This window comes from Lolium rigidum, chromosome 4 (genome assembly GCF_022539505.1).
Source record: "Lolium rigidum isolate FL_2022 chromosome 4, APGP_CSIRO_Lrig_0.1, whole genome shotgun sequence".
NCBI lineage: Eukaryota > Viridiplantae > Streptophyta > Magnoliopsida > Poales > Poaceae > Lolium > Lolium rigidum.
In genome coordinates this window covers 129,501,328-129,521,130 of record NC_061511.1, presented here as the reverse complement: position 1 = coordinate 129,521,130, position 19,803 = coordinate 129,501,328, and the positions used below count along the sequence as shown (strand labels likewise).

Sequence of the window (19,803 nt, the reverse complement as noted above, 5' to 3'; positions counted from 1 at the left end):
AAGTATCAAATTATTCAAGATAATTTACCAATTACCACATGACGCATTTTCTGTTTCCAACCAAATAGCAATAAATGAAGCGACTTTCAACTTTCACCATGAAAATTAAAAGTAAAACTAAGAACACTAGTGTTCAAATGAAAAAGCGGAGCGTGTCTCTCTCCCACACAAGGAATGCTAGGATCCGAATTTATTCAGAGAATGAAAATAACAAAACAAAAATAAAAGCACACAGACGCTCCAAGTAAGGCACATAAGATGTGACGGAATAAAAATATAGTTTCACTAGAGGTGACCTGATAAGTTGTTGATGAAGAAGGGGATGCCTTGGGCATCCCCAAGTTTAGATGCTTGAGTCTTTTTGAAATATGCAGGGATGAACCACGGGGGCATCCCCAAGATTAGACTTTTCACTCTTCTTGATCATATTATATCATCCTCCTCTCTTGATCCTTGAAAACTTCCTTCACACCAAACTCAAAACAATCTCATTAGAGGGTTAGTGCATAATCAAAAATTCACATGTTCGGCGAGGACACAATCATTCCCAACACTTCTGGACATTACCCAAGGCTACTGAAATTTAATGGAGCAAAGAAACCCGCCCAAACACAGTAAAAGAGGCAATGCGAAATAAAAGGCAGAATCTGTCAAAACAGAACAGTCCGTAAAGACGAATTTTTTCGAGGCATTTAACATGCTCAGATGAAGAAGCTCAAATTGAATGAAAGGTTGCGTACATATCTGAGGATTACTCATGAATTTTTGCATATTTTTTAGATTCTCCTACAGAGAGATCAACTCAAATTCGTGACAGCTAAAAATCTGTTTCTGCGCAGAAATCCAAATCTAGTATCAACTTTCTATCAAAGACTTTACTTGGCACAAAAAATGAAATAAACATGATAAGGAGAGGTTGCTACAGTAGTAACAACTTCCAAGACACAACAAAACAGTAGCAAAATAAAAACATGAGTTATCTCCCAAGAAGTGCTTTCTTTATAACCATTAAGATGGGCTCGGTAATTTTAATGATGCTCCCGCAAGAAATAAGAGTTGAAGCAAAAGAGAGCATTAAAAGCAAATAAGAAACACTTTTAAGTCTAACCCACTTCCTATGAAAAGGAATCTTGTAAATAAATAAGTCATGTAAGCATAATGCAATAAGCATAGAAAGGCAACACAAGCGCAACTTCAAGATTCTCAACATAAAGAGGGGAAACTTAATATTATTAAGATGCATATAACCATGTTTCCCTCTCTCATAATAACTTTCAGTAGCATCATGAACAAACTCAACAATATAACTATCACATGAAACATTCTTATCATGAGCTACATGCATAAAATTATTACTCTCCACATAAGCATAGTCATTACTATTAATTGTAGTGGGAGCAAATTCAATAAAATAGCTATCATTATTATTCTCATCACCATAATCATCATATATAGGAGGCATATTGTAATCATAATTAATCTTCTCCTCAATAGTAGGTGGACCGAAAATATGATAGTCATCATTGTAATCATCATATATAGGAGGTAAGTATCACCAAAGTAAATTTTCTCCTCCATGCTTGGGGGACTAAAAATATCATGCTCATCAAAACCAGCTTCCCCAAGCTTAGAACTTTCTATATCATTATGGAAAGAAACATGGATAGTACTAATACTATGGCAATTATTAACATCATCATTTTCAGAATTAGTGTCCCAGAGATCTTCAATATCAAAAGTAGTGTGCTCTTCCAAATCATGATCACTAATATAGGTAAAGGGCATAGGAAGATCATTGTACTCAGATTCATTATCATAATAATCATTAGGAGCAACATACTTATGGTTACCTATCGTTATCTCATACACGCGGGGATATGCCGTTACCTCTTTCTTTTTATTCCCCCTCCTCGTTCCATTCTTTAGGAGGAAGAGGCTTGAAGGGAGGCTTCTCCACATAACCTGATTTATTTCCAGAAACAATAGAAGGAACTTGGGAGGATTCCTCCTTTTCATTAATAAGTTCGAAACACACAGCGGTCCTATCATATTTTGGCAAAGTGTCATCTTCTGAAATATGTTGTATGTAAGTATTTGTGTGGCAATTATCAATGCAATAAGAAAGACACCCATGCAAGACACTATTAATATCAAGAGCACTCATATCCACCAAAGAAGTTTTTCTCAATAACTCTTCACACCCCAAAAATAAAGTAAGTTCATCATGCTGATTAGGAGTGATTTCATCATCACAATACAAATTTGCAGCACTCATAAGGTTCGAATTATCATTAGAGGAGCATTGAAAATTAAAATGACCCACTCTATGGCAAAGTTCACAAATAAAAGGATAGAGGGCACAAACTTTTTCACCAAGATCATCTAGAGCCCTAGACCACTTTCTAGTTTTTTCATTCCTGTGATGGATACAATATTCTTCTTCAATTTTATTCTTTTCACAAGGTCTATGAACTCCACAAAAATTAACATGCTTATATGAAATAGCATTTTCAGAAGTTTGAGCATGTTTATTGCAATCATTAACAACAATTTCATTTTCCATGCAAGTGTCTTTAAAAGGTTCATGATACATGTACCAATTTTCTTTAGGAACATAAATATGAGAAGCAAAGGCTCTATAGCAATCGACCATAATTTGAGGATCAAGACCATATTTAGCACTAAGCTCTTGAAAATCAGCAGTTTGAGCGAAAGACTTAATGCAACCATACTCGTAGTTTATACCTGATTCTTTACCTTTGTCATTCTCCCAATCTTCAGCATTGCTTTGAATTCTTTCAAGAAGATCACATCTAGATTCAACCTCCTTGCTTGTGAAAGATCCCTCCAAACAGGCATCTAGATAGTCCTTGTGATGTCCTGAAAGCCTTGCATAAAAATTATTAATAATAACATTACGGGGGAGCTTATGAATGGGACATTTGAGCATTAGTGACTTCAATCTCCCCCATGCTTGGGAAATACTCTCCCCATCACGAGCATAAAAGTTATAAATGTAATTCCTATCAACATGCACTTCATGAGGAGGATAAAATTTAGAATAAAAGAGAGGTACAATTTCCTCCCAACCAATAGATCGACCATTCTTCGACATCTTATACCATTCCGCAGCTCCGCCCTTCGGAGATATAGAGAATAGCTTCCTCTTAACTTGGTTCTTTGAAATACCTGCACTCTCGAACAACTCACATAATTCATGTATAAAGAGTAAATGATCACTAGGATGGACAGTCCCATCTCCAAAATAGCAATTGTTCATAGCAAGTTCAACAATTTTCATAGGTATCTTGAAGGGAATACTTTCAGTAGGTGGATTTGGAATATCACACGCATCATTCGAATCACCACATATTGGAGACAAAGCATTATCAAGGCAAAATATTTCTTCCAAAGCTGAGGAGCAAAAAAGATTATTTTTATATAAACTAGCTTCCCCAAGCTTAGACTTTTCCATAGCATTAGCAGTAATTACGTTCATACTAATAACATTGCTACTAGCATGCAAATAAGGTTCCATAGGTTTTTAAATTTTCGCATCAAACAATCCATGTCTTAACTCAGGAAAAAGATTAAAAAGCTCACTAATTTTGTTGTTGTTTTCCATTATGCCTAACTAGTGAAAATAAAAATAAGAGATAAAAAGATAAAATTGCAGAATCTACAGGAGATAGCTTCGAGCACTCACACACCGGCAACAGTGCTAGGAAATAGCTTAGTAGTCGGAGGATGTGAATACCTTTTACCTTACCTCCCCAACAACGGCGCCAGAAAATGGCTTGATGTCTACGCACGCTTCTATGCCTGTAGACAGTGTTGGGCCTCCAAGAGCAGAGGTTTGTAGAACAGCAGCAAGTTTCCCTTAAGTGAATCACCCAAGGTTTATCGAACTCGGGGAGGTAGAGGTCAAAGATATCCCTCTCAAGCAACCCTGCAATTAAGATACAAGAAGTCTCTTGTGTCCCCAACACACCTAATACACTTGTCAGATGTATAGGTGTACTAGTTCAGCGAAGAGATAGTGAAATACAAGTAATATGGATGATTATGAGTAGTAATTGCAATCTGAAATAAAAATGGCAGCAAGCAAACATGTAGCTGAACTTGTTGGAAACGGTGTTTCAATGCTTAGAAACAAGGCCTAGGGATCATACTTTCACTAGTGGACACTCTCAACAATGATCACATAATTGAATAAATAACTTCTCTTCACTTGTGCTACTCTGAATTACTCTCCTATTGGAATCACTAATCATCACGTAGCGGCTACAAAAGCTCCACTCAAAGTTCATCAAGTACTTGACAAACACCACTCATAGGGATATCCTCATCAAATCATAATCCAAGATAATACCATTGCAATTTAGACCGAGTACTAACATAGCATACACACTCGTCAACAATAGCTATGAAAGGGGGAATAGATCACATCAATACTATCATAGTAATAGTTAACTTCATAATCCACAAGAGATTACAATCATAGCCTACGCCAAGTACTACATGATGCACACGCTGTCCTCTTTACATGGAGGAGGAATAGACTACTTTAATAACATCAGTAGAGTAGCACACAGATTAATAATGATACAAAGCTCATGATCAAATAAAGATCACACCATGGGAGAGAGAGATGAACCACATAGCTACCGGTAGAGCCCTCAGCCTCGAGGGAGAACTACTCCCTCCTCATCATGGGAGACAGCAACGGTGATGAAGATGGCGGTGGTGTCAATGGAGATGACTCCGGGGGCAATTCCCGTCCCGGCGGCGTGCCGGAACAGAGACTTCTGTCCCCCGAAACTTGTCTCCGCGATGGCGGCGGCTACGGAACTCTTCATGGAATATGACTTGTTGTTTTAGGGTTTTCGCATCTGGGAGAATATATAGGCGAAGGGGCGATGTCGGTGGAGTCCCGAGGTGGGCTCCCCACCTGGTGGCGCGGCAGAGGGGTGGCCCGCACCCCCTATGGTGTGGGCACCTCGTGGCCCCCCTTCGTCTCTCCTTCGGACTCCGTGAAGTCTCTGGAAAAATAGGAACGTGGCCTTTTGTTTCGTCCAATTCCGAGAATATTTCCTGTGTAGGATTTCTGAAACCAAAAACAGCAGAAAACAGCTGGCGCTTCAGCATCTTGTTAATAGGTTAGTACCGGAAAATGCATCAAAATGATATAAAGTGTATATAAAACATGTGAGTATTGTCATAAAACTAGCATGGAACATAAGAAATTATAGATACGTTTGAGACGTATCAGCACCCGGATCTAGGGTTTACACGGAGAGTCCTAGCCAGAATACAAGAGGCCTAACTGCGGAATATACATTGCCATGCACGTCAAGGATCCACCTAGATCTAATCTTGCCTCATGGATCCGGATACTTCATGGGCCTCCATGGATCCGCCTACTTGCATAGGTCGGTTGGGATCCGGCTCCTGTTCTTGGGCTGGACTTCATCCATCTTCTATCAACAGCAACTAGGCCGCCCGGTGGGCCATAAGTCACACCACCATCTGTGGGCCACCCGGGCTTGCTGGATCTAGACCATGTCGTTGGCATATCCATAAAGTATACCCACAACATTCACGCTTTTATTTTTCTCGTATTCATCTATATGTATATTTGTTCATACCACAAGTTTTTAACCCTTCTTTGATGTAGTGCAATGAACTAGACATATTCTTGTTACTTGTGAGAAGAAATAGAAGAGATCAAAAGTGAGTGTTAACTCCAAAGCTGAATATGAAGCACTTTCATGTTTTTCATTTTAGTATCTACCTTCTTGTACTCATTCTAATAAGAAAATCTGCTTTCCCGTACGTTTAAATTTTTATTGTTTATTTCTTTTTTTTTTTACTTTTGACGATCAAGCCCATGATATACAGCATGATATTAATCATCTTACAGACGCTCAAAACTTCAAGTGAAGGAACATCAGTGTGAAAAACTCTAAAATCAATTGTAAGGTAGAAGTAAAGGCAGAACTCAACTCAATTCATATACCTAATAAATGATCACAAACTGAAATCTTCATTTATAATATTAGCTCAAGGCTCAAAGGGTAAAAACATCCTCTATTCTCAACACGGAAACAAACTTTTATTGCGAGAAAAGTAAATATGCTAGAAAACTGTAATAGAGTTACAAGGTCCTACAGATCTCCCCAGTTTGGGACCAATCCAGGCGAAATCAAATAATTCCTTGCAATTATTTTGTACTGCAAGTCGGTTATGAAGGAGGACTGCGGGCAGGGCGCTCCAGCATTTCCTTCAGAGTCCTGTTCACACGTTCCAAGGCCACGATGCGAAGTTCCTTCGCTCCATTTATCTTCTCCAGTTGAGATATGCATTCACGATAGTTCTCATTTATCTCTTCAAGTGTATTGATAGTATGCATACTCATACGGGATCTTGCATCCGTATCCGATGCGATCTTCATGTCAAGCTGTTCAAGATACCGACGAAGCAAGTTGATATGGTCAGCCGAGCCAGGGGGCATGTACCTCAGCTTCTTGGACACGCTTGTTGATAGCTTCTAGATTGGCTATGATCTTCTCATTGCGAACTTGATATTCTTTCTCTTCCGCGGCAACTATTTCTTCGCGCGGTACAAACCAAGTTTCTCCACTTGCTTTATTGTAGACCATACCTTTCTCCTTTTTGTCCTTCTTCTCTCTTTCTTTCTTCTCCTTCATGGCCTCTGACAACATGGCGCGTCCCCTCTTTTCCATCTCCATGAGTGCTTGCTCGTCTTTCTCGATCCTTGTCCGGCCGCGTGGAAACTCTGCACCAGACATGGCTATCTAGCGAGCTGGGTACCTCGATCTGTTCGCTCTCGCTCACTGATGGCAATGGCGATGGCACGGCGAGGACGGGGTATAAAAAGGCCAGCGGGACAGCTAGCTCAGGCCTCGGGCACGCCTCGCGCGAGGGGGCGCATGAGTGCGTCCACGGAGGTTTGTTGCGGCTACGAGACAAGCCAGGGCGCGGGCACGGCTCGGCTTGGCGGACACATGGCACCCCGATCATCGTCCTCGATTGATCACATGGAAAACCCATCGCGCCTCACTCGCTGATCGGCTGTGTGAGGTACCTTAACCGTGAAGCTTTGCTCTAACTTACTTTGTCTCTGTGCACAGCTTTTGGTTTTGCTGCAGTTTTGGAAAGACCTGCGGATTAGGCGCACAAAGACGTGGAAAGGAGCTCGCATGCAAGGAAGGAATGTACGCCGCAGGTTTCCTCGCGCGTGGCTACACATACAGATGTGCATCCAGCTCAACAGAGTGAGATGAAGCCATTAACCGTGCATGCATGTTGTGTGCAATAGTTGGCTTTTTCTTATGATTATTCAACTAATGCGGGTATTGTTTTACTACTATGAATGCCTTCTCGTAAATGTAAAAGGTATGGCCAAAACCTGGGGATAAGCTCCCGTTACCAAAATTGCCAATGGAAAAGTTCTAATTATTTTTTGGTCCTATGTAATGGAAAAGTTCAATATACTCCCTCCGTCCCACGAAATATGTCGAAAGTTTGTTAAAACATTAGATGTATCTAGACACTAAATAATAATAGATACATCCAAATTTTGACAAACCTTCGACATAGTTCGTGAGACACGGAGGGAGTATATAGTACAACAAGCCACGTCAAAAAGTATTGGGCAAAAAGTTTATATGCCCCCCTAAGAAGTTAGGAATTACATCATGGTCCCTAGATCTTTCCCTTCGACACACTGAGTGGATCTGGGTGGTTAGTTCTACAGAGGTAATAAGGTGAACTCACCTGGGATTGAGCATATATGGAACGCTCCTTCGGCTATGGGAACTTCTGATACGCCGATTCAACCTATCCTAGAGAGAAATTTCTTTCTATTGAAGCTTGTGGTAGACTATGAACGAGATTGGTGTTGAACTGATGTCTACCCTCTTCTTGACGCAATTAGATCTGGGGGATATCTTCTTTGCATGCGGAGGGGAGATCAAGTCTCCGTTGCGAGCAAACCTCCGTTGGTATTGCTGGCTGATAGTAGAGGTGGAGGAGACAGTTGCCGACACCAAAAGAAAATATGTAAGAGGGTGGAATTTCCCATACCAGCAACTTCACATGGGCAAATCAAAGGGAAAGAAGTATATGATCTATTCATATTTGTGTAGGTGCCAAGCTATGTTGGCCCCTATCCCCGCCCCCCCCCACCCCTCTCCCCTGGTCGCCGGTGAGACAACCAAAGTCGGTAGGGATGGTTTCATACAAAGAAGGCCAAGAGAAAAATGGCTCGTCGAGGAAGACGAGAGGAAGGTAGAGAAGGGGAATGCTTTATATAGCGCCAACGGCGGAGGATTCGAGGAAGCGGGTCAGTCAGCTGGCAACCACAACAAGACCGGCTTAGGCAACCTTTCAAGGGGAAAATTAATTAGATGGCGTTAATAAGTTTACAGAGCGCCCTCCGCTTAACTAGGAAGTGCCACGTCATCAATCATTTTGTGATCCTATATTTAACACGAATCATATTGTTGAGACATCCCACAAAAGGAAATATTTGTTGCATCATTGGATGTGTAGGCGCTACCTGATCGTTGAAAAGGATCCACATGATGGAAACCTACCAGATATTTTTTCCACTACCTTCAACTCTTGCAAACTTTGATTGATTGCTTCTCCAAAGAAATGCATATCCCTCCGTGGCGACTCATGAACGTGAGCAAAAATGATCCCATCATCTCTGGCAAGCGTCCATTTCTGAGCCCATCATTTGCAACAACGAGGAGGAGCCCCATCGTTGGGATTCCAAAACCTAGTGGGCAACGGCGAGGGCTTCTACCTCCCTTGCCTTCTTGTAGAAGTGAACACCAGTGACCCAATAAGCTTGTTTAAAATCTTGGAAGAAGAAACGGCGGTGTGACCAATTATGGTTTTTTATGAGACTTTAATGCGGTTGGTTGTATTACAATGTAGTATCAGTTTTCCATGTGCAACATGATACAACACATAGTGCAACCTCTATTTGCTAGGACTGTTGCATGTTCCACACATGTGTTTGTCATTTGTTCTAGTAAAGTACCTCAAATGTTGCACTTTTTCCCTGGTTGTTGTATTAATGAATTATTATTATTTTATCGCACACACATTAATAGAATTATTGCATACATGCATGGTTTCCATGCTACAATGATAAAAAATATCCGAAATGACTATAATGATAGAGAAGTTGGTTTAATGGGGAAGGGTGGAGATGAGAGGGTGAGGATCAGGCAGATGGCCAGGCACTACTACGAAGTGGTCCATCCGTTCCAAAATCCTTGTCCCGATTTAGATATGTATCTAGGCATATCTTGTGCATAGATACGTCTGAATCTACAACAAGAATTGTGGAAGGAAGGGAGTGTAGATTACCAATTTGGGAAAGGAGGATCAGCCATGTGGACGAGAGGAGTGGAGCAGTGAACCAGATCGAAAGGGAAAATGTTTGATCAGGCAGTCCAAATTGTCATCATACTGATGTAGCTTATGCATTAATACAAGAAATTACGATCCTAGATATGTTATTCACACAGGTTGTAATATATTATACCATATTACACTTGATGATGGGGAGCAATCGGCAGCCTAGGACAAGCTGAAAATCTTAGGGAAAAAAGAAGTAAAAATAAATGTGTTGTGATTTGATTATCCGCAAAAGAGACTAGTGTGTTTCAAATGAGACATCATAAAAGGGGTAGAAGTTTCTGTTGACATGAGTAACTGACTAGCAAATGAACCATTACTAGCTATGTAGAGCTTCTTGGACTATTTGGAGCTTATTTCATGGCAAGTTCTGATTAATATATAATGAGATGTACACAACGAGTTAGCTTTCTTTAAAGTCCATTTTTTGATAAATATTATTTCAGTCAAGAGAACTTCATAAATACATGCATGGCTGATGAATCTATAGCAAGAGAGAGCCCATAAAATCTGTTTCATTCCAATAGTTCTCTATACAAGATATGACTGTCCTCACCCTCCGTGACAAAATTGGTGGATGAAACACAACATAATGAAGGCACAGCTCACAAACATGAACACTATCTATCTACACAACCGAAAAAAAAAGGAAAAAGAGGGAATGATTTGAAGTATACTATTCCGCATGGCAGTAGATGGTCAACACTGTAGAATCGTAGAACCTGAGCATGTCACTAGTTTCTTAGTCTCAAATCTGCAATGATTCAGCTCTCTGTAGTGCAACAGCCCCTACTGATATCAAACTCCATAAGTACAACCAGTTAGCTCTCTGGCAGGTTGCTCAAAGGATGCACTTCTCCTATAATTTGCAGACATTGTTCATCCTCATTGTTTCTATGCTTCCTGCTATTGTTGATCCAGCGGTCCCCACAAACCCTAGAGAGGCACAGCTGCAAACAGATTCTTCGACATATAACAAAATTTCAGGCAGTTGAACTGGATGACAATCCTCGTTCGATCTTTCTGCAATCTTTGGAAAGAATCCAGACCTTAGGCCATGCTCAGCAGCCATAAGCTTCTCTGCAGTTTGTAGAACATCATTTTCCTTCAGGGTGTACAGTTCATATTTCTCGTCTTTTGCAATATCTGCAAGATAGGTCCTTGTCCAGTTTGCTGGAGGAAGATCAGTCATGATGAACATGTGAATAGGACCGCCAGACTTGTTTCTCTTCATCTCCATCTCAAGAGCTTTCAATTTATCCTTGAGGGCAGAAAAGGTAGTTTTCCAGTGATTTTTAAATTGGCCATCTAACAATCTTAGTTGTGCACAAATAAAAGGCTCCTTAATCGTGCTCTTAGCGAACTCCTTCCCTGCAGCCATGATCTCTGGAGCAAAAGGAAGGAACTCAGTTTTCCCAAGTACAGTCAGTATTCTATGGTCCTTTGGTGACTCATGGATATCAAAGTAAGACTCTGATCCCTTGTATGGTCCTGAAAAAAGGGTACCAAATGCCAATAAGGGCTTGTTTGGTTGCAGGCTTTCCCGGAGGGTTCCCCTAGTTTTCCCCGGCCTACCGTTCCCTGGGCCGAACTGCCCCGGGTAAGCCCACACGGACATTTGGATAGCCACGAGGCATCCTTTCCGCTGCCTTTCCGCGTCCATCCCCGGGAGCCCGTTCCACCACTCCAGAGGTGGGGAAGAGAATCCCCGACGGGAGGCGGCGACGCTGCTTGGAGCGACGATCTCGATCTCGTCTTCCTCCGGCGACCGGAGGACAGATCGAACCAGAGCCTCCCCCCCGCCCCCCCCCCCCGCCCCCGCGCCCCCGCGCCTCTCCCCCTCCCGAATGCTCGCCGCCTTCAGGACCTGCCGGATTCGCTCCGCGCCGCCGCCAATCCAGGCCGGCTGCTGCTGTCCCAACCTCGAGGCGACGACGACGGCCGGCGGTCTGCATTTACGAAGGTTATCCCCTACTCATTCTCCCATCCTTGTTTTGCTTTCTGCGCTCACGATTTGTTGCTCTAGGTCTAGAGATGTGAGCACCAACTCCTTGCTAGAGTTCTTTTTGCCGCTGCAGATCTAGAAATCAGAGACTGATGTTTAGCTTTATATCGATCTAGTGTGAGCACATTGTAGTAAATCACATATAGGAAACTTGCTTTGAACATTAAATTGAAACTTTGGAGTGCAAATACTGTCAGCTTCTAGTATCATTTTTCAGTTAACTCATTGAGTGTATGCAAATCCTGTTTCATGATTCTTAGTTGCCTGAAGCATTAATTGAAACTATGGATTGCAAGGCTTTTTTGGACGCGATTCTTAGAATGAGTAGAGCAACGGTATCTCTGGGAGTTTATCTTCCAGAAAAAATCTCTGAAGTTCAAAAACATTGTTTTCATGAGGTCACAATATCTAGCAGTAGAATAAGTAGCTATCTTTTCCTTTGTACAGTGCATAATGTACCTCTCTGACTTGGAACCTTTTTGGTTTTAGCTACTCTGTCTTGGAACCTTGACTGTATGGTTTTAGCTACTCGGATAGCTGAGTGTTTTAGTTTGCAAAATTGTTAGCTGATGGTCACACGGTACTTGCGATAGCTGATGGTTTTGGTTAGCAGAACTTGATACAACGCATTCCCGCCGGCGGAGGGGTCTACTGTCAATATGATTGTATCAACTTGATTATCTTCTGAATTTGTTTGATAATGACATGCCCAAGTAGCTTCTTTCTTGATGCCTAATTTTATTTTCTTTTCTTTTGTAAATATATGCAGGATCCTTGAATTCTTTATGAATTTGCAGGCTATGCTTGACTTATTATCATCCTCTCTTGTTCTTTTCTGTATGCCTTTGCATATTGATAAACTTTGAGGTTCAGTTTGCCTTTTCTGTAAACTAAGTCAATCAAATTGACAAGTAGAGGATGGGACTGCTATATTCGCATGAGATGGTTCTTTCAATTGTTTTAAACCTTTTCAGTTATTACACTGAATAACTTAGTGAATTTATAGATCAACCGATTTGTAGTACCCAGGCACCCTTCTGTGCTGGATCGGAGGGGTGCCGTCTTTTGCCTGCTTCCATGTTTATAGATCAACCAACTTTTTTTCTTGCATGTCATGTTCAACTAGTTTACTTCAATTATGCAGTTGATGGTTCCAGTCGAGAGCCTACAAGATTTATCCACAAGGCTACACAAGCTAGATTGATGCACTGAGCTTGCTTCTCGTGTAATTACCATAGGCGGCGTAGGGGAGCAGTTGATGTTGTCAATGAATGGATATCACCTAAAGTAAGTGAAGAGGAAGATAAGGCAATGGGCCACACCAGCTGCATTACTTTCTGAAGAAATGTAGACTGTAAGTTTACTGGTAGATGTAGATATTAAGCATCTTTCTTTGATAGACGACTCTTTCTGAATTTGTGCCTTCTTATTCTACAGATCACAAGGCACGTGAGCAGCAGCAGAACGAGGAGTAGCGGGAGCAGAGGAGGACCAGGGATGAGGTCAAGCTTCGGTGACACTTGGGTGGCGGCTCCGCCGGTTTTTGGTCACCGGGGAGCTCGGGCCTAGCCGGCCAGCAGCACGCGCGGAGCAGAGAGCAGCCGGCTTGGGCGCGGCGCATGTGGAGCAAAGAGCAGTTGCGGGCGAGGTCGATCACGACGGGGGCGATGGTGATCCCAGATCGATCGATCGATGTGTTTGTTGATCGATCCCTAGACGGGTACAACGGCGACCTGATTGCTCAACGGCTGAAGGCGGAGACGGGAAGACTGGAGCTTGAAATTCAGATTGAGAAAACTATTTCGAAGCGTTTTCAGTGTTTTGGTACTTTTTTGCAAAAAAACTAATTTGTACTGTGGCTCCGACAATTTCCTTGGGACGGAGGGAGTAATCTGTATGCCTGAATTTAATAATCTCTTGTGAAAAACGTACGATTTTGGTCTTCTTTTCGAATTGTGCCTGTTCCCTACTGTTCCCGTCCGTTCCCTTCCTCCCCTTTCCAAATGGCAATGGCTAATTCACCGTACTGGGAGGGGAAACCGGGGGTTCCCACTTGCCCAGGGAAATTCTGCTCGGGGGTGTTGTTCCCTGGTTTTGTCTACCCGTGTGTCCAAACGAGCCCTAAAGTAGCATCCTCAGCCTTAGAACCAGGCCCTAAACCCTTGTATAGATCTTTGCGCTTCCTAACGTATGAAATCTTCTTCTTCCTTCTTAACTCTTCATCTGGCTGAAACGAATCCAGTGTTCCATCATTATTCTCTTGATATGTCCACACCGTCGTTCTACAGTGGACCTGAACAGGATGCACACAACCCCTACTTTCACTACCTTCTAAACCAGACAGCAAAGATCGGCATCTGCCGTAGTCACTTGGTGATGATCCACCGGCAGTAACAGCGCAGCACAACCCAGAAAAGCAAGTTTTCCGCATATCCACGCCACACCATAATGAAACAAACACTCTGAAATCAATTGTCCTAACCAAAGCCTTCACAGGAGATAGATCAACTATGTCGCCCATCGAAACATACCTAGAACACAAACAGTCAGAATCAATACTTGATTCTCATGATGTCATTCTAATTCATAGATAAGATGGAAACCTATAGTGAAGACTGTGGAAGAAGGAAACTATATCACCATTGTGTTAGTTAGTAACGTGAGTACTGCCAGCATACGAGTAAGTGTTTAACAACTAAATTACATCTCTATATTTAGACTTCTCTTGGCAGCAATCTCAAAACATGGAGTCTCCATCAATTACGGTGAAAAAAGCCAGTGTGATTCCAAATCATGAAAATTGCCCAGCATTCGTATTAGTACTACATTTTGTTGTATGTATTGTTAACACTGTAACAAAGCTTTAATATGTCGCATAATCAACGTGATTATTAAAGCTCGCCACACAATCTTCGAACAGTCAAAATCATTTCACCCGACGCAAGCAGCAAGCGAGACGTGTCATCAATCGGAATTCAATCAATTTCCGCACTGAACCAACCGGCTAAACGTAACTCAGAGAAGGTGTAGTGTGAGGTTTACCTCCGCTCCCGGAGGAGCTGCATGGCGTGGTCCCAGACGGCGGCACGGAGGTCGGAGGGATCGGAGACCCTGAACTTGGGGCAGCTCCCGAGGACGACGGCGTGGTGGTCGAGCACGGGTGGCACGACGAGGGTGCGGTTGAGCAGCGCGGCCGCCACCGCGGCGTTGCGCAGCTCGCCCACCTGGTTGCTGAACCCGCTGTGCGGCGCGTACCACAGGAACTTCTCCCCATCCAGCTTCGCCGAGCGCCCACACCACTGGACGCCGCCGCCACTGCTGGAAGGAGAGGGAGACCCGGAGAAAGGGAGGAGGGAGCGGAGCAGGGAGGAGTAGGCGGAGGAGAGCAGGAGGGATGCCGGGAGGAGGAGCAGCAGGACAGCCACGAGGAGTGGCACGTTCGACCGGGCGCTCCGCCTCCGCCACCGGCCGCGATTAGCCGGCAGGTCCATCTCGCCGGCGGCGACCGGCAGATCGGATCTTACGGTTGCATCCGGTACCAAGCGTAACTGGCTGGTAAGTTACTCTTTGGCCGAGCTAATGCGTCAGAGCAATAGAGTCCATGGGCTCGAATGGCCCAGGTAGAGCCCGATCGGGTTGAGTTCAAGTGGGCCTGGTCGTGTCAAGTTCACACGCAACAACAACGACAGCCCAGAATCAACAAGATCACTGACCATGTCAAAAAAGAAAAATCACTGACGAGTGGATCCTCCAGTCCTGGTCCTGGACAGTCCGTTTCGGTCCACGTGGACCAGCGGACAGACCGCACACGTTTTAGTAGGACGACGCAAATAGACCAATCCGTTCGCGCCAGACACATTCATTTACTAAATTTGGAAAATGGATGCGTCAGCGTGGACGCTGCACGGACAACTCGCATGTCCGGCCATCGGCCATTAGGCCCGGCATGTAACTGACACATAACTAGTTAATTGTTCATTAACAACCGACATCCAATTTTACAAAAAGGCTTGCATAAACTGAAAATAAATGGCCGCTACACTACGCCGGCCTTACACGTCTACACCTCCCCGCCGGCGATGTCGTTTTCATCCAGCGTCGCCCGCGCAACCCATATGGCTGCTTCCTAGTGGCGTGCCCGGCGACGGTTCTCCCTGCATTGGGTCTCCTGGCGCCGCTCGTCCTCACGGCGGGCCAAGGCGGTGTTGAGCTCGGCAGCCCAGTGCGCCCTCCTCTCCTCCTCCGCCGCCGCCCGCGTCGCCTCCTCCGATGCTGCCTCTGAGGCCTGCCGCGCCACGTCGCGCAACATCACTGTCGTCGCCTCGCGCCTCACCCGCATCGCCGCGGATGATTCCTCGTCGTGCTCCCGGCGTTCGGGGTCTCTTGTGGCGGACCTGCGGTGTGTCTTGCGCACGTGCCAATCCTCCTCCTCCTTGCTGAGGAGAGACCAAGCCATGGCTAAGGCCTCCGCCTCCGCCACATGTTCCTCCCCCGCTACATCGGCGGCGGCGCGGTGGTACGCCTTGTCGCGGGCCGCCTTCTCCGGATTGGCGGTTGCATCAACCGCCGCTGCCTCCATCGCTGCCACCGTCGCCTCCCTGGACGTCACCACAGTGCGGCGTCGCTCTTGGACGACGATGGTGGCCGCATTGCGCGCCGTAGACCCCAAGAGCGGCATGGCCGCCTCGTGGCGTTAGGCACACACGGCCGCCGCCGCGGACTCATTGGCCACCGCTTGCTCCCACCTGATGCAGCGCCTGCTGAGCCTATTGCGCTGCCGCCTCGACCACCTCCACCAGCGCTTGCTGCGCCACGTTGCCTTCGTGCTCGAAAGCGGCCACCTGGTACCTCACCATGTGGGCCATCTCCGTGGCCATGATCTCGACGTCCTCGTCGAACGGACGAGGCCAGCGGGAGCGGCACATCTCCCTGATGTGGTCCCGGGTTGGAGATATTTCGGTGACTCATGTGTTTTTTGGCGTCGATTGGGTGTGACGTCGCGCCGGTGGTCGCCATTTATAGCCTCGTTCTTGGGCGAAAAATGGCCGCCGGACGTGCGAACTATTCCGGCCGCAGCGGGAAACAAGCGCGCGCGCGGGCAACCAGAGCCGCCGTGGGTGGGAACCAAATGGATGCGCGGAAACTATCTACGGGGCGCGCGATGCCGACGACCCCATTAGGGTTCTATCGCATTAGAGGCAGAGCGTCATCACAGAAGGGCGATTTGGATCAGGCCGTTGGACGACCCGACCAACCTAACCGGACCGCGCCACCGATCCAAACAGATAGAAATGGACCGTTGGGCCGACGACCACCGGAGATTGGAGATGTCCTCAAAGGAGAACACTAAAAAAATAGAGCCCCTAAAAAGAACTAAAAAAACAGAGTAGTCAAAGGTGTCAACCTCGCCGGCGTCGTGCGGCAGTTTCCGCCGGAATGCGCACACTCCAGCATCCATCCCCCTAATAAATCGATGGCTCTCTTCCTCTGTCATATCCACTAGACTACCTTGGACTAGGAGAGGAAGGGAAAGGAGTGATGGCGATTGGGGCGTTCGTGGAGGTGCCGGGTGGCGAGGGTTACAGTGGTCGGGTGTCGTTGCCTAATCGACAGTACCTCGGAGGAGGGATCCTCACGAGGGGGGGAAGAAGTAGGGGCCATAGGGCAGAGTGCAAACGGGATGGTGGTACGCGATTTACCCAGCTTCGGAACACCTGCACGATGACAGGGCCTACTGCTGCTTGTCTGGAATTATCTGGGCGCTTTCGCGTTGTTACAATGAGTTGTGCTTGTGCCCCTAGGGCTCCCGGGATCCGGCTTATAAAGGCGCACGGATCTAGGGTTTACATGGAGAGTCCTAGCCGGAATACAAGTTGCCTAACTACGGTACAATGTCTTGCCGTCTACGTCAAGGATCCGCCTTCCTCTAAGAACGTGCTGGATCCGGATACTTCATGGGCCGTCACGGATCCGACCTCCTTCGTAGGTCGGTTGAGATCCGGCTTCCTGTTCCTGGGCTGGACTTCATCCTTCAGGATCTACAGCAACTGGGCCGCCCGATGGGCCACATGCCTCACCACCAACTATGGGCCACCCGGGCTTGCCGGATCTAGGCCATGCCGTTGATATACCCATAAAGTATACCCACAACAGTAGCCCCCGAAGTTCTCCGAGATTCATCATTCCTCCGACTTCATTAGCTTGGATCCGAAGAGAATCTCGAAGAGCTTCAAAACTTTTACTTGTTTCCGGGTTCATATGTTCAGAAATCTTCTTATCTTCGGAATCGGTAACGCAACGGAGATTCCGCTTTCCCCGCGCACAACTTCCTTATTTCCCGCGCTAAATTTTCGAAGATGCGAATCTTTAGCCGGAAATTTTGGGAGCGCATGGTTAAGTTACCTCCACGTCGTTTTACCGCACTTGACCTAAGACACGTGTCAACTATCTAACGGTGTGACCGTTCCGTTTCCACCGTTGGATCCAAATCCCGAATCTCCGCGCGTGGTCTATAAATACCCCGCGGCTCGGTAATTCTTCATTCTTTCACTGCACCCTCACCACTTCATCTTCCTCCTCGCGCCGCGCCGCCCGACAGATCTCGACTCCGGCGAACCTTTCTCACGGGAGCTTCGCGCACCGCCGTTCCAAGCCCCTCCTCGAACCGAAATCGCCACGGTTGATCGGGAAATCGACTCCGCCGCCGATTCGTGGTCATCGGAGGCTCGAAACCACTAGTTCAGCGACCTCTACCTCGCCGGAGCTTCACCGGACCGCCGCGCCATTGACGGTACGTGCACCGGTCTCGTAGAAGATGATGTTATCACCGGAATTTGACCAGGTCAGAGGTGGGCCGCGATCAAGATGGGCTTAAAGATTATATACGGAAGAAATACGTGAATCGGCCTTATATGCAAAGTTTGGGCTAGCATGCCCGTGTATCTGTAATATAGTAGGTCGTATCCTAGATTAGAAGATAGAGTTTGACCCGTGCACGGTTAGGTGCACGCCTGAATTAGAAAGTCCCCTGGACTATAAATATGTATCTAGGGTTTATGGAATAAACAACAACCAACGTTCAACACAATCAATCTCGGCGCATCGCCAACTCCTTCGTCTCGAGGGTTTCTCCTGGTAAGCACCATGCTGCCTAGATCGCATCTTGCGATCTAGGCAGCATAAGCTTGTCTACGTTGTTCATGTGTTGCTCGTGCTGAAGCCTTTTTGATGGCGAGCAACGTAGTTATCTTAGATGTGTTAGGGTTTGCATTGTTCTTCGTATCATATGATGTTGTAGTGCAACCCTTATACATCTAGCCGCCCTTACACCTATCTTAGGTGTAGGGGCGGCACCCCGCTTGATCATCGTTTAGTAGATCCGATCCGTTACGGTTGCTCCTTGTTCTTCAAGGATTAGTTTAACATCCGCAATAGTTAGGCCTTACAAAGGGTTGGAGGATCCAGCGGCGTGTAGGGTGTAGTTTGCTAGCCCTAGACAGGATGTTCCGGGGATCAACCTCGTGTTGGTTTTTAGGCCCCGTCTAGGACCGGCTTACGATCACCGTACGCGAGCGCGAGGCCCAATCGTGAGTAGGATGATCCGATTATGCGGTGAAAACCCTAAATCGTCGTAGATCGTTTTAACTTTATCTTGATCAAGCAGGACCACCATATATTCGGACACCTCGTACGAATCATGGGTGGATCGGCTCTTTGAGCCGATTCACAGGACAACCTGAGAGCCGATCGAGGCTCGTATTTAACGTTTACGTGTATGCCATGCAGGAAACTAAGCGAGGCATCATCCAACACCTTCCCGACCAGGTATAGGTCGGGTGGCACGCCCTTGCGACGAGCATCGGACGTGTGACCGTAAGGCTTTGCGGGCCGTCGCTCCGAGGGACTCGGGGCCGCCCGCAGCCCTAGTTGTTCCCGGCTCTACGGTGCTGCCGGTCGCTGTCCGCCGGGTGGGTTTCTGACCGCAACACATTCTGGCACGCCCGGTGGGACCATCTTCGACATCCACCGCATCGCCATCTACATCCGAGATGGCGGAAAGCACTCCGGTCAAGTACGAGGATCTGCCTGACGAGCTCAAGAAGAAGCATGACGAGATCAAGGCAGTCCTCGAAGCCGACCTCATCGGCTCTTTCCACGTAACCCGCTCCCACGGCGTCAGGTGGAAGGGGTTCTCACCGAAGGCGCGCTCGATGGAGTGGACCTGTCCACCCCGTCGGAAGAACGCACCAGGTCGCTGCGTCAGGAGATCAACTTCATGGTGGCTCATTCGCCGCACCGCCACTCCGAGAGCCTCGGTGAACACTTTGGAGCGTGTCGCT

At 46.1% G+C, this 19,803-nt stretch overlaps 1 protein-coding gene and 1 long non-coding RNA gene across 2 annotated transcripts; one reads left to right on the top strand and one right to left on the bottom strand.

Moving 5' to 3' along the window:
• Nucleotides 1–9,941: 9,941 nt before the first annotated feature.
• Nucleotides 9,942–14,955, bottom strand: LOC124708573 (O-fucosyltransferase 30-like). Its single transcript, XM_047240252.1, has 3 exons — nucleotides 14,507–14,955; nucleotides 13,581–13,995; nucleotides 9,942–10,981 (listed from the first exon to the last, which is right to left on the bottom strand). The coding sequence occupies exons 1-3, from the start codon at nucleotides 14,953–14,955 to the stop codon at nucleotides 10,319–10,321; spliced, it is 1,527 nt and encodes a 508-aa protein (XP_047096208.1). The 3' UTR covers nucleotides 9,942–10,318.
• Nucleotides 11,329–13,357, top strand: LOC124708574. Its single transcript, XR_007005203.1, has 3 exons — nucleotides 11,329–11,422; nucleotides 12,609–12,818; nucleotides 12,902–13,357. It is a non-coding gene; the product is annotated as an uncharacterized LOC124708574 (long non-coding RNA).
• Nucleotides 14,956–19,803: the final 4,848 nt, after the last annotated feature.

What these genes read in the sequence shown, in the direction of transcription:
- LOC124708573 (XM_047240252.1), bottom strand. Translation starts at nt 14,955, where the DNA reads ATGGACCTGCCGGCTAATCGCGGCCGGTGGCGGAGGCGGAGCGCCCGG. An exon ending in CAGCTCCTCCGGGAGCGGAG is followed by an intron (nt 13,996 to 14,506) that starts GTAAACCTCACA and finishes TTTGTGTTCTAG; the next exon opens with GTATGTTTCGATGGGCGACA. An exon ending in AGGATGCTACTTTAGGGCTC is followed by an intron (nt 10,982 to 13,580) that starts GTTTGGACACAC and finishes CAACCAAACAAG; the next exon opens with CCCTTATTGGCATTTGGTAC.